Source organism: Topomyia yanbarensis, chromosome 1, assembly GCF_030247195.1.
Source record: "Topomyia yanbarensis strain Yona2022 chromosome 1, ASM3024719v1, whole genome shotgun sequence".
In the NCBI taxonomy this organism is placed as follows: domain Eukaryota; kingdom Metazoa; phylum Arthropoda; class Insecta; order Diptera; family Culicidae; genus Topomyia; species Topomyia yanbarensis.
In genome coordinates, this window is record NC_080670.1 from 52743938 (window position 1) to 52758706 (window position 14769).

General features: G+C 36.8%; 2 protein-coding genes and 1 pseudogene across 2 annotated transcripts in view; 2 read left to right on the forward strand and 1 right to left on the reverse strand.

Annotated features, from left to right (window-relative positions):
* LOC131677621 (cadherin-99C) overlaps positions 1 to 14769 on the forward strand; it is a 462625-nt gene that overhangs the window by 85900 nt on the left and 361956 nt on the right. The window lies entirely within an intron of this gene.
* On the forward strand, positions 7845 to 9028 carry LOC131695458 (uncharacterized; annotated as a pseudogene).
* Positions 9069 to 10369, reverse strand: LOC131677624 (uncharacterized). Its single transcript, XM_058957522.1, has one exon. It carries the CDS (start codon positions 10283 to 10285, stop codon positions 9227 to 9229), a length of 1059 nt encoding a protein of 352 aa, XP_058813505.1. The 5' UTR covers positions 10286 to 10369; the 3' UTR covers positions 9069 to 9226.

A 14769-nucleotide genomic window follows, 5' to 3' on the forward strand; every position in this document is an offset into this window, starting at 1 on the left:
AGGTAATTCACAAAATGTTCTCGACATCGAATTCCTTGAATCACGTAGATGTGTTTTCATATCCCGATATTCAAAATCGGTTTAGTTTTGCCCCTAAAACACCAGTAAAGCAATACTCTGTATGAAACAATCTCATTTTTAGTTAGTGGAAATTGGCAAGCGAGGACTAAAAATACAAAATGTTTAATATCTCCGCCGCTCGTGCACGGATTTAGACAATCTACAGCTTGTTAGAAAGGTATTTCAACAAGCTTTCTATTAATGTGCAGTTTGTTGGACAATATTGTAATTTTCAAAAGTTATTCGCAAAAAACCTGCTGTATTTTGATAAAATCGCCCATATCTCAGAAAGTAAACAACATATCGAAAATCAAAAATAATAGTGTCAAATGGCAACGTTAGGCCTTTCATTTGAAACTAATTCCATTAAGATCGGTTCAGCCATTGCTGAGATAATTACATGACATTTTGTACATACATACATACACACATACACACACACACACATACAGACATTGTCTCAATTTGTCGAGCTGAGTAGATTGGTATATGAGACTCGGCCCTCCGGGCCTCGGAAAAAATTTTCAAAGTTTGAGCGAATCCTATACATTTCTTTTGTAAGAAATGTAAAAATGTCTGAGGAACACGATGGCATAATAATTTTTAAAATAAAAATACATGTATTGCGAGAAATATTCAGTTTTACTTTTAAATTGGCAATATTTCATGTTTGGCAACACTGTAATTAAAAATTACTATTTTTTCTATATTGCTTGCTCAATTTCCTTCAAAATGCATCTCATCGATTGTTTCTAGGCCGAATAAAGCCGAAGATATTAATAAAAGTTAATAATTGATGCTTTTTTTCTATGGAAAATTTTCCATGCACAATTATGACACGCCATACAAATTTTGCCATCAATACACACCTACGACACGTGTGAGTGCGACTTTTGTTTACATTTATAGGTAAAACTCGCAACATAGTCAACCGAACTTCATGATATTTGAGAGTTTAATAGGGGAGACTGAGGAGACTTGATCCCCTTTTTTATTTTTCAATCCTACTCCGTGGAATGATACAAAAACTATGTATTTTTGTAGTTTTATATTGTTTCTAGGGTTGACTGATAATCATAAAAAAATTACATGGACATATTATACTGGACATGAGCTATGAGCATTTTTGGAAAACAACAAAAAACTGGAAAATTCTTTGATTAGTGGAGACTCGATCCCTAATTTGGGGACACTTGATTATTTTTTGAAAACGTGTTTAAAAGAGCATGTAGGGTAATAAGCCTATTTTTACCCTTTTTCTTTTATCATCCTACCCCTCTGAAGCCTTTGATTAGAGCAGCGTCTGCCATCTTTGCTCAACGCATTGGCTCAAATGGTGTTGCGATAATTGGGGTACTCGATTAGAGTTTTTGCTGCGCTCAAACAGAAGATTTTCACCATTCTCAAGACAATTTTGTTATTATATTGGCTCTTAATAAGAGGCGAATGACCTTAAGGCAACAACGTCTATAATCGAAATAAAAAATGGATCCTAATACTTGAAGCAAAGCAAAGCAAAGAAGCTGAAATAATAAAATTAATAATGAAATAATGTGGTACCATCCCTAATAGGACAAAAATAGGTACCTAACTCCATTCAATGTTATGAATGTATTGTGGTATTGATTAAATTGTTTTGATTACATATTACTATTTTTGTTACTACATATTACGCATCTCTCACAAGATTTTTTTTACGAATTCCCCAAATCTGTGCGCAATGTCGTTATTATGGTTGAGGAACGTCAAATGTGGGATGCATGGTTGCTACGTATATTGTAGTAAACAATTACAGTTAAGTTTCTGTACGATGAAGCGTTCATTTTTGACAGTATTTTTTGTTATTTTATGGCAACAATGACTTCAATTGTTCTGGTGTGAATTTGGTTATTTTCAGTTGTGTATGAAGCATGGCGAAGGGGATCAAATCTCCACAAATTTGAAGGGATCAAGTGAACCCATAGCATCTATTTCAGCAAACTTTTGTACAAGTATAGTTGAACAAAAAAATCTGCTCAATCATAACGTATTCATATAATTGACATTCTCCTGTAATTATGTATGCAAAAATATAGTATGTAGTGGGTGACGTTATCAATTGTATAAAAGTTTGAAAATTTAGAAAATAAATCTTCTTCAGTTCTACCGACATTTTTTTCTTTGAATCGGTAAAAATTCGGTAACACATATCCAATTTATTTTTTTGTGTTAAAGAAACTTATGTTTAGATAAAACTGCGCAACTTTCTACTATATTCGATTTATGTGTTCTGATCCGCCTTTGAGTTACAATGATGGGATCAAGTCTCCCCGGGGATCAAGTCTCCTCAGTCTCCCCTACAGAATAGATTGAAGCATTAATTGTCTTCTTTGAATTGTTTTTACCATTTATAAGTTTCAAGATATTCAATCTCAAACTTTAAAAATCATTTTTCTCGAAATGTGCTAAATGGCGCTTGTCATAAGATAGCACAACAGCGACGACTTGTCAAGAAGCAAGAAAACTTTCGACAGCTAAAATCAATCAAGGTGGGCGACGCATAAATGAGCAAATTTCTTTTTGCGTGTCATTGATGCAAGTGTGTTACCGGCACATGACTTCAATCGTGTGATGGAAAGGAGCTTGGGACAGTATAAAATCAGTGAAAGTTTTTTTTTCCGGGTGCTTTACATTGATTTGAAGATAAAGTCAGCGGACAGTTTGCTTCCAGTACTCGAGTGAAAAGGGACAAATTTCGGAACGATGTGTCTAATCTTCTATTTTTGAAATAGGATTTTTGTGTCGTTCTTCTCCTTCATTCTACCACGGTTTCCTAAAAAAAATTCTTACACTGATTATTAAAAACCGATACAATATTAAATTCAATCTGCAAAATAGAATTTAATTTTATAAAAATTTAACTAACAGAATCCTTAAATAAGGAAACTCGCCGGTAGAGGCATGTTTATCTGATTTGTGAAATGTTGACCAATGCATAGGTATTTGATAAGTAGATAGGTACGGCTGCAGCCTTGAAACGTAAATATCCACATAATGAAATAACCGAAAAAACGTTTGATATAACATGTTTTCGTTTTTATATTTGCCCTTTATTTACTACTGAAAAATATTGCTAACCTAAATAAAGTACAGAAAACTGTTTCCACCTTTCTTTTTACATCATCCAACAATTTTAACCGTCGAACTGTCAAATTTAGCCAAGGTTATTTTGCAAATTACTTTCGAAGTGTAAGATTTTAACTAATAGATAGAAATGGAATTTTTTCATGATTCGGATCATCAGATTAAGCTGCATGAGCACCCGAACATTAAAAATATTATGTCGATGTCAAACTTCATGTCGAAGTAACTTGCCATTTTTTTCGAAACTTTGTTTATATTTATTAGCATGCATCTAAGCCTACGTTGATGATTTTCATTTTCTCAGTATACTCTCAAAAGAAACTTTAAACTGGAGAACCGTCAAATCTGACTAGCAAGGCGTCACTCATTCTAAAATTGTTAAATAAGACACAAATTTTTAAAACTTTCTTCGCACGATTTACACCATTATTATTTGTCTTTACTATAGATATGAAAATAGCTTTTATCACATGTTTTAAATAGAAAGATGATTATTTATTTATAACCAAAAAGTATTTTTGAATTACCAAAAAACGTGCACGTCACAGCATATTTTTTGATTCTATATTCCCATTTCTTGGAGTAGAGAACATTTACAGCGTCGTCTCATTTCCATAACTGGTTTCATAACAAGCATAAAATATATTTTAGGCGTAGTTCATTAGGCTTGTAGGCAACGATACAGATAAATTACATAATTCAAACACCATAAAGACTTATTAAGATTTATAAAGATTCAAGTGAAAAAGACGCTTTTATTGAATCCCCCTCCAGTTGCTTTTTATAGTGACCATTTCCTCTTTAAGTTCATAAACTGTCGTTCTGTCTGGTATTTTGATTAAGTCATTAAAATGTAAATATTATTTGAATTTTTCATATAAAATTAGCGTTTATTTTACATTATAGCAAGATCGCAATATTGTCTTAAAACGATGCTCGAAACTTTTGAACGCATCTAAATTCTTATTCATCATTGAATACATAGAAATACAATTTATTTGATAATGGCAGCACGGATTACCGAAAAATTCATCTGGCTAATTTGAAAATGACATTAAAATCACAAAAAAACTTTAATAATATTTACTGCTACACCCAATCTAGACAAAAAGATGGGTGGGTAATGTCTGCGACATAACCGGAGAGATGTAGAATACATAAGGAACACGTTCTTCAAATATGTTGATACTCATTGGAATTTTCGGACAAAAGGTGATTTGGGCGAGGAATATTTCAAATTATTCTTTACAAAAATGATGGTGGTCCTGAAAAGGACCGGTTTTGTTGGCGTTGTTGGCCTTGGTGAGGGAGATGGCTAACGATGAAATTAATTGTTAGCATGAGGAAGTCGCGTAGTACTGGCCAATGGAAGAACAGATAATAATTGATTCCTGAAAATCAATTTTTCTTTATTCATGTAAATTATACATACTTACAAATCTAACAGAAGATTCCTGATCATATTTCTGAATCATTAGTGCGAACATTGTGTAATTTGGTTAAGTACAATGAAAGTTACAAACTTTCCAAACTCGACCTTCTGTTCATTCAGAAATATTGAAATGGGGTGTCGTGGTCACAATAAAAAAAGATGGGTGGGTAATGTCTGTCACATAACCGGAGCGTCGTGATTTCAATTCGAGACGTTAATTTAAATCTAATAATATTCAACAGAATCACGTTTGAATGGAAAATTTTCAAATAATTCTCTATGGTAATAATGGTGGTTCTGAAAAGAACCTTTGGTATCGGCGTTGGTGTTGATGGTGATGCGCTGGATCGTTGGATATTTTTGGCATGATAGTTACGTGCCTGGCGAACTGTTTTGTAGCCTCGAACAAAACGACAAGACTGGCTTCTTCGGGTACCATTACGGCTGAACTTTATAAGCTTAGCTCGACTTTGAAATCCTGCACAATCTCACGAATCAGACACTGGTAGGGCCATTTTGTTTGCTACTAGCACGGAGCTGCACAAAAAATCATTTAATGCAGTTAGTTCACGGGGGCTGCCAAAAAGCTTGAATAGAAGCATGCGACTTCAACGTTTCTCTTAAACACATGCAACAACACATTCGTTTTGGTAATACTGATAATAACAGTAGAAAGGAATGGAAAAGCAGTGCACGAAACGAGCGAGAGGATAATTTAAATTTTTGTTCCGTGTGCAAGCTACTTCTTTCCACCCAACGTATTATGTTGCTTGTTGAAAATTTGCTACACACCTTAAAATAAAAGTTTCAGTTTAACTCTCACTAGAACACAATTGATTGGTCCTGAAAAGAACCGTTGCTTTTATTGTAATTTACGCCCACTCCCACAAACCGACCAAGTAGGCATCAGTGGCTTCATTACGGCTGAGTTTTGTAAGCGAAGCTCGACTTTGAAGTAATACACAACCTTACGAACCAGACGCTGGAATGTTAGCCAGCGGATTAGTTGCTCCGTTGCCCTTTAGTTTGGGCGAAATACTAGCATGGCGACAGTTCCTGATCGGTAGTTGGTTGCGATGGGCCACCAGTAGCTGGGGCACTTTTGCGGACCGTCATCATCGCCAACTGCTTTCCTCCGGTGGCTGCTTGCTAGTGCTTGAACGAATACGAATGATGAGAAAAACCGACCGACCAATATTCATATATGAAAACACAAGAAAGCACTACTATCGCTCTCCCGCTCGTTTTCGTGCCATTCCTGTGCCTTTCCTTTCCGTTCGGCTACCAATACTAGCATAACCAAAACGAATATTCTGTCTTTCCATCGCCTTCAATCTAGTGGCCAGTGCTAGCAAACTTGCATGTTCAGTTTTTCAATAACAACATTCCAACAATATTTTCAAAGAATGTTGCAGATTTGAAAAGAAGGAAGGAGAAGATTTTCACAAATTTAAATTCTTTTGTTTTATTTGTTAGCGCTGATAAAGGCTATTTAGTTTGCTACTAGCAAGGAGCTGCACAAACAAATCGATTTATGCAGTTAATCAACGGAGGCTGCCAAAAAGTTCGAATAAAAGCATGCGACTAGTGTACTTTGCATGTTCTATATTTTATCAATACTAGAGAGGATCAATAAAATAATTCAAATTGTTATAGCGACATGGAATTGTGGCAACACTGGCCATGAGATGGTGGGGGAACACGCACATTCGTTTTAGTTATGATGGTAGTAGCAGCAGAAAGGAATGGAAAAGCAGTGCACGAAAACGAGCGAGAGAAGATAATTTAAATTCTCTTTCTTTCTTTCCACACATCGTATTTCTTATATTGCTTTCTGAAAATTATTTGTTATACACCATAAAATGTAAATTTCAGTTTAACTCTTATTAGAACACAATTAATTGGTCCTGTAAAGAACCGTTTATTGTTTTATTGCGGGAGCATAATTCAGACGCACTCCCCGCGGACACGGTGAGCCAGTTTAACTCTTATTAGAACGCAGATTAGTTTCTCTGTTGCCCTTTAGTTGGGGCGAAATTCTTGCAGGGCGACAGTTCCTGATCGGGTTGCGATGAGTCACCAGTAGCTGGGGCACTTTTTCCGCCGTCGTCATCGCCGACTGCTTTTCTTCGGTGGACTGGCTGCTTGCTAGTGCTTGAACGAATACGAATGATGAGAAAAACCGACCGACAGATATTTATATAATCGCGCTAATATGCACTACTATCGCTTTCTCGCTCGTTCTCGTGCCGTGCATGAGCCTTTCCTTTCCGTCCGGCTTCTAATGGCCTAACCAAAGGAATATGCCGTCTTTCCCCCCACCAAGTGCTCTCGTCAAGCAACCCAATGCGAATAACCATACGAACAAACATGTAATGGACCTATATATAAACTTTTCATTATTTTATTGTTCGGTTGGTCTACCATAACGACGGCTCTGTGCGGGATGGGCTGAAAATTTTCACTTTTCCGAGTCGTTTTCGAAAGATTTTTCAAAACACATTTTTTTTGTTATTAGTACATGTTATACATACTTCAAATTTTAATACAGCATAGAGGAACATATTTGCAACAAATTGGTCTAAAAATCAAATCATTCTGTTAAGTATGATAAAAGTTATTAACGTTCAAAATCTGACGCGGCGCCGCAGCCGATATTTTGAAACGGGACCCCTATATTGAAACCTTAAATGTATTCTACATTAAAAATCAAGGAAACTCATCGTTCGGAAACATTTTCAAGCAAGCACATGATAACAATACTCTCATTTCCTCGATGAACACTTTTTTGTGGCTCGGAGTGACAGTTTCGTTCTGTCTGGCTATGACATTCACATTTATTGAGTCTGTTTCTCCCTCCCAGCTGTAGGTTATTGTTTATTGTGTCTGCAGACAAAAATCAGAAGCGACTTGTCGCTCGTCAGCATACGTTACCCCAGCGATGTTCATAGTTTCTTGATGTAGCGTAGACTTTGTTAAATGTGTTGATTATAAACAAATAATTCAAAACCAATCTTTTTGTGATTCCTAAGAAAAAAAATTCAAATTAGAGCCATTTAAATGTTTTATATTATGATATTCATTTGTCATTATCTCACATGATCCAAATAAATAAGAAAGTGATTGATTTTGAGATTAACTATAGTTGTATTGATGAAAATTTCTTTGTTTATTTTATTCATTTACAGTAGGTGGTTCTTGCTGCTTTATATGTGAGGTTTAATAACAAATGGAATCTAACGAGAACGAGTAAGTAACATTTACATTTCGAGATACAAATTCCTTCATAACTTATGCAGAACTGTTACAAACAGGTACGAGGAGGAGGAATATTTGGAAGGTCTTGAAGATACGGACACTGAAGATTTTCCTACTCAACAATGGAAATCCTCTTCACCTTCTTTCCAAGACTCGTTGCATGTTCAGAATGACTTAATTGAAGATCCCCCAGTTGAATTTCAAGATCTTGACCCTTCAAAAGACGATGATGTTAATATGCTGGAAGTAGCTCAGGAGAAATATTTGTACTTCTTCGAAGGCTTATTCTTTCGTCGTTTATTCCGTGGACAAATGCGCCCTAGAGTAGTAGGAACCAGAACGGTTGTTGGAGATTCTCCAAAGGACGTGATGGACTGCATTTGGAAATTTGCTGCCAGGCATGTATCGAGGTAAATAGAATTTGATAACAATGGGCCGAAATGGGCTGAAAAGCCAAAACCGGACCGTGAAGATATTGAAAAGTTTGTGACTTTGCAAGACCAGATGAAAAGGAAGGCGTATACTACTTCTGCAGTGTCGTCTCGTTTGCTTACATCATGGAGAGACAAGCAAATCAAAATTTTCATGTATGCATACTCCGTAAACGTCGAGACCAACGCTCAGTATCAGATGGTCCTCAAACAATGAATGTCACCAAACAATCCCGATCGTTCTGGAGCCCATTCTACCCGTGATGATGCGGAATTAGCCACTGAGTTAAAACAGAGTCATCCTGAATTGGAAGGCCACCATAGTTCTTGGTTATTGTGGGCCAATACAATTCACTCGTCAGCTGCGCACAAACAGGAGGAAATGAAGAAGGCTTCTTCGCCTCCATTGGAGCTCGCCAAATATTTCAGGTGGACAGGTGTTTCAGAAGCCGCAAGATTGCAATCCGTTCATCGTGGTGCATCGGTTGCACAAGTAGTGAATGGGGGCTGGTTAAAAGACGTTGAGGAAATATATAACAGAGTTACTTCAGCGGTTTCCATTTTGTCAAATGTTGCGCAGAAGCTGGAGGGAATTATTTCAAAGGGAAGATCAGCAGAGGAGATTATTGCTGCTGTGCAATCCGCAGTGCGTCCGGTGGAGTCAGAGCTAAGTAAGGTTTTAGCTGATAGTGTGACAAACTGTCCGGATATCGATCACACATAATTCATATCATCATCAGAATAGGACTGATACTCTACCCGATTCGCGCGCTTCTGCAGCACTTGGAAAACTGACTTTCTTTTTAATATTATTTTGAACAATAAATAATCAACGTTATTTTAGTAAATTAGTTATGTATTTAATCCAATAATCCAACTATTTTTGGAATTGTAGTATAAATTGTGAGATAGTATAACACAGTCACTCAGGAATCATGTGCAAACCTATATTCGCTGGATCTTGTTGTAGTCCTTTTTCTGGGTAGAAATTTCCCTTGTAATAGTAACCGCAATGAGCGAACAGGCTTTCACAGGAATATTGATTGAAATAGCTTATAGTTTCGCATACGTCACTCATAATTGGTGTATTCTCTTGTCGTGTTCGTTGCAAGCGTTTTTTGATAAGACCGAAAACTATTTCTATGGGATTGAAGAAGGGACAGTACGCCGGAAGGAATATTGGTATTATGCCTATTGATCGCAGATATCTAATAATGTTAGCATCGCAGTGAATTCTTGCACCATCCATTATCCAAACTGAATGGAATCCTGGATATTGATAGACTTTCGGATTTCGTAGTGCGAATTCGCGAGCGCAGTCAAAAAATTTAGTGCGGTTAAACGTTCCATCCGTCCAAAAGCTATCCAAAATTCCGTCTGATCCCAAGAAACACAAGAAAGATAAACGTGGTCTGCGGCAAAATTCACCACTGTAAATAACTTTTTGCCCCACAACACCATATCCGTTACGGCGTAACATATTCCTGTTGTCAAAACTCACTTCGTCCAAGAACACCAAATTATAAATGTCCCACGGAATAGCCAGAAGCTCTTGCATGAATCTAACAATCTCTGCCTCCCGTATTTGAATTGCCCTTCTTTCGACCGTCTTCCACGAGAGTCCAGCTTCATGCAGAATGAAACAAACCGAGGAAACACTTATGCTTATTTGAAAGTGCTTCTGAAACTTCTCCTTAGCTTCGTCCAAAAATAGCAAAGGATGCTCCTGGTATAATTGCACTAACCATAATCTCATTTCCGCGTTGAACTTCTTGTAGATTTGGATCCGCTTTTTCCGTTGGTAGACACCCTCATTTTCGAACTTTCTTAACCACGAATAAATTGTGGACAAGCTCTTGCCGTAAATTGTAGCAATATCTTTTTTGCTCATTCCCAAATAATAATGTGCATAAAGGGCATGATACACGGTGTTTGGTACTGCATGCTGTTGTTGGACTGCATGAATGATGACATTGGCCATATTTATACCACTATTTAGCTAACGATTAATTATCATTTGCTTTTATCTTGAAATTTAAATATTATTTATTCAGATCAGAATATATTTCTTTATTTCAAAACAAAAATGTCAAAATATGAAATGACAATTCCACTGACGTCGCTAGAAATCTTCGCGTCGCTGGACTGTTCAGCGCATTGCAGAATAGTGCTGCAGCGACAATAAATAGACTTGGCATCACTGATGCTGAAATGATTCATTCAGGGATACCAGGTATATTTTTCAAGTCTTCACATTTAAAAAAAATATCTTCATTTGCCTGCAACGGCCAGGATTCTGAATCGGTTATCGGTTATTGAGTAAGAATTCTGCCAGAAATCAGTCAGACATTCGAATAAATTTGTCTTCAAAATGGAAAACACGTCTTCACAACATTTCAAATGTCTTCAAAATGAAGTAAAATCTTCAAATCTGGCATCTCTGGATTTATTCATATACCTGTCAAAAACATAGAACATTGTATGAAAATGTATAACCTCACTTTTCCGACAGTTCAGTGAGCTTGTTTACCTAAGACGTGTTTACATGGACTATTAAAATTTACACTGCTTGAGTGAATACTGTGAATGCTCTTTGAAAGAATATCAACTCGAAAGGGGTGAGGATTGCAACAAATGGGAACCTGGTTCATACATTGACTTATCGGCGCTGGATGCAAAACCCGGTAGCATATGCTGAATCGCAAGATCAAGCATTGGGCAATAAAACGATTGCTTTCTGGATGATGGATAAGGATTTGTACACATTTCTCGACAAACATATGATTACGGCCTAAAAGCCAACTGTCAAAATCCACTTTGAATTGAAATTCTGGACAAATCGTTACTAGCCGAACATAGTTCACAGCAGTTTTTGAAAGAGAAAACTTTTCTCTTTCGTTTACTACCAACATCTGCGATTGGTGTGTAACGGTTTGTCCGGAATTTCCATTCAAAGTGGATTTTGACAGTTGGCTTTTAGGCCGTAATCATATGTTTGTCGAGATTTGTTTTGTTCGCTCGTGGGTTAAGTCCTAACAAGATGATCCGATAGATTACTCATTTTACCTTTTTTATTATTTTTTTTATTGAAGTTTACCTGAACTTTATAGGTAACGAATTCGGTCGATAATAAGTTGTTGAAATCATTTTGATCGTTCAATGCACTATACCAAAGAATTGGTCAGAATGCCTAACCGCATAGATGAAAACAATAAATGGATAATTTGTATTATTGTTTTTTTCACAATTTGGCATATTGTGATTCGACAATAAACACGTCACACCGTAAATTGTTTCCGTCATTTGGGGTATTGTTTTCGGTCAGATAACTATTTGGGAAATATGGCGTTAGGTTATGTTACAATACCAAAACGACGATTTTTCTCGAACATTTTTTTTCGTGGACTATACATGTACAATACCACAAATAGTCGCTTAGTTTCGAGTTTCTACTATTTCTCGTATAGCTCAAATATAGTTTTTTAGCGAATTACTATACATATAAAAACGTATAAATCTACGGTAGGGTAGGATTTTGACAAACAATATTGGAAATAGTTATAGTATGTTTTTTGTTATTATACTGACCATGTTAACCATAGGTTACTATAATGCAACAGTAGCACTTATTGTGAAAACAAATTTCGGTTAAAATGATAAAGTTAGTAGAAGCGTTGCGTTGCGTTGTGACGATGATTTTGGCGGATTGCACACTGACCTCATCATGTTTGACTGCTAATTATCTAATAAGAGTTGCTTAGGAAATGGTCAGTAGGAATTCATACCAATCCGACCCACATTAAAACCTCAACGGCATGATAGCCATCATTGCCGGCCGCCCCCATCTTCATCGTTCACGGGGAAGGATAAAGGATAAGGTAGACAGGAAGTGTCGATGCTCCACCTACTTGACGGAAGGACGACGATTCATCAGACTCTTCCATAGGTGTCGCGACGTTGGTAGTTTGGAAGGGTATCAGGTCTAGGATTCGCTCCAAGCAAGCGATGCGACCTGTAAAGCATATTATACTAGGTAGTTGTTTAGTTAGTCTTCGAGTGCACGATGACTCGAAAAAGAAAACTTTTTCCGTAATCTCTAACTCATTCAGTTGAACTTTCCGAACTCGTCGGTGGTTTTAATATTTGCTGTAGATGCCCAGTAGTCTCATTCTGTCTCTCTCTCTCTCTCTCTCTCTCTCTCTCTCTCTCTCTCTCTCTCTCTCTCTCTCTCTCTCTCTCTCTCTCTCTCTCTCTCTCTCTCTCTCTCTTTCATTTTCTCAACCCTTTCACCTTCCAGTGCTCTTTTTCCGCGGCTTCCCATCCGTTTCCTGTTTCCGCTATTTTTAGAATTTGTGTGTTTTGTGTATGTGTTGTTACAATATTTATTTATTTTATCCTATTAGACCGTTTAGTATTATTTTTAGTGCTTCCTATTTCAATATAATTTAAATACAAACAATATATTCTGTACAATTTAACATTTAATCATAGCAGAGAAAAATGACGTGATTTTAGACGATAAGTAGATTTATTCCATTTAGCTAGCCATAAGATTGGTAACCACTATAGAGAGTAAATAAGCTCTCTCTATCTATCTCCACTCTTGCTTGCTCGTGATCGGTATATAGGGCAATAGTACCAGAACGGTAACAACTTTCTCGGCCAGATTTGGCATCTTGCACGATGCCGTCTTCGACTGGTACAGAAACAATAATGTTCTACTACACTCCGGACTACCGAGAAAAGTTTTAGACTATCATGAAGGTGTAAAAAATTTCAAAATTTCTTTGTGAACGTGTGATTGGAATAGACCTTTCTCGTCAAAAAATTTTATATGCTAGAATGCTTCCTTTTTTATCCCCGATTCGTTACTGCATATTGCCGCGATGATTTGGTACCTCTAACTATTGAAAAAATCAAAAATAGCACGAACTGCTCATTTAACCCCATATTCTGAATACCTATCTTGCCTTGTTTCCCCGTATTTTTACACCACTTGGATGAATTTCCTGTGGGGAATAGTAAAAGGATGCCAAATCTGCATATATATTAGTAAATCTGCAGATTTTTCAATTTCGCTGCAGATCTTTTGCAGATTACAAATATTTTGCAGAACAAAGCCTGTGCCAGCTAATTTTAACCAGCCTTCAACATTTTTGATCATTTAAACTATCAACACACTACATTTCTATGTCAAATTTATTGAAGTTTTGGTGGCAATCTGCAGACTTTTATATTTTTACTGTAGGCTATTGCTTAATAGACCTGGCATCACTGATGCTAAAATAATTCATTCATATACCTGTCAAAAACATTATTTTTCGCTTGAGTGAATACTTTAGATGCTCTTTGAAAGAAAACCAACATACTTTACACTTGTCCGTTGCTTCGATAGCGCATTAGTATGGATTCACGGAGATATATTGAGTTCTGAGCAACAATTTCAATCACTTCCGACCGGGAATACCATCGGTGAACGGATCTTTTTATTTCTATTAGTGTTTCCCCCTGATAAGCTAAACGTATACGCTACGAATGTCCTTAAGTTTAGTTTACAGTTCGAGAAATGGGTCACGGGATTTGATCAGGGAAAATTTCCCGTCGAGATCTCTCCAAACTGTCAAACCATAACTCTGCTTCCTTCTTAAAAATACAAACAGTATCAAACTTGCGGCAAATTGCAAACCTTATAAAAATACTATTTTCCCCGTCGGAAACAATTTGTGTTGAAATTGTTCCCGGCCGGATTTCTTTGTGGCGAGTTTTAAAATCCCGTGATGTTTCCCGCGGTTGGGTTTACACTTCAGGAAAACTCATTTTAATGAGACTCATTTCCCGTCATAAGATTTGAAATCCCGAGTTGCATTTAAAATACACAGCTACCCAAATCCCGTGACACGTTTTAATAACTGTAAACTAGCCTTTAGTCGTTGCCGATCAAGCGGAAAGTTAACCTTTGCGTTATCGATTATCCTCGGTTCCAAACAGTGCGCACCACTTTTTATCGATTCAAAGGTAAATAAAATGTAAAATCTGCCAGATTATACTTGAATGTTACCTACCCTGCTAAATCACTGAAGAATTGGTCGGAAAAATATTTTTTGAGAGAAAAGTGTGTTTAATGTTCGGACACTTCTTAGCACCGGTGTTAAGAAGCAGAAAATTTGGACGTTTTAGTATGTGATGATCGCTTTGTTTATTTATTTACCTTGCATGAATGAATTTTCATGGTAGTCAAATATTAGCAATAAGTAAATAGATTTTTTTGTCGAGGTGGACGTCCGCTTCACCGGACCACTGCCGACGCTAAACTCCGAAGTCGAGGTGAAACCGCCACCGCCACCTCGGTGCGCCATTAGATCCAGGTTGAAGCTCACGAAGGGTGGCGTAAACGGCGATCTGATTACGTTCTGCGTGTGTGAAAGTCGCGGTCCATTGCTGATTTCATTCGACCGATGCCCATTA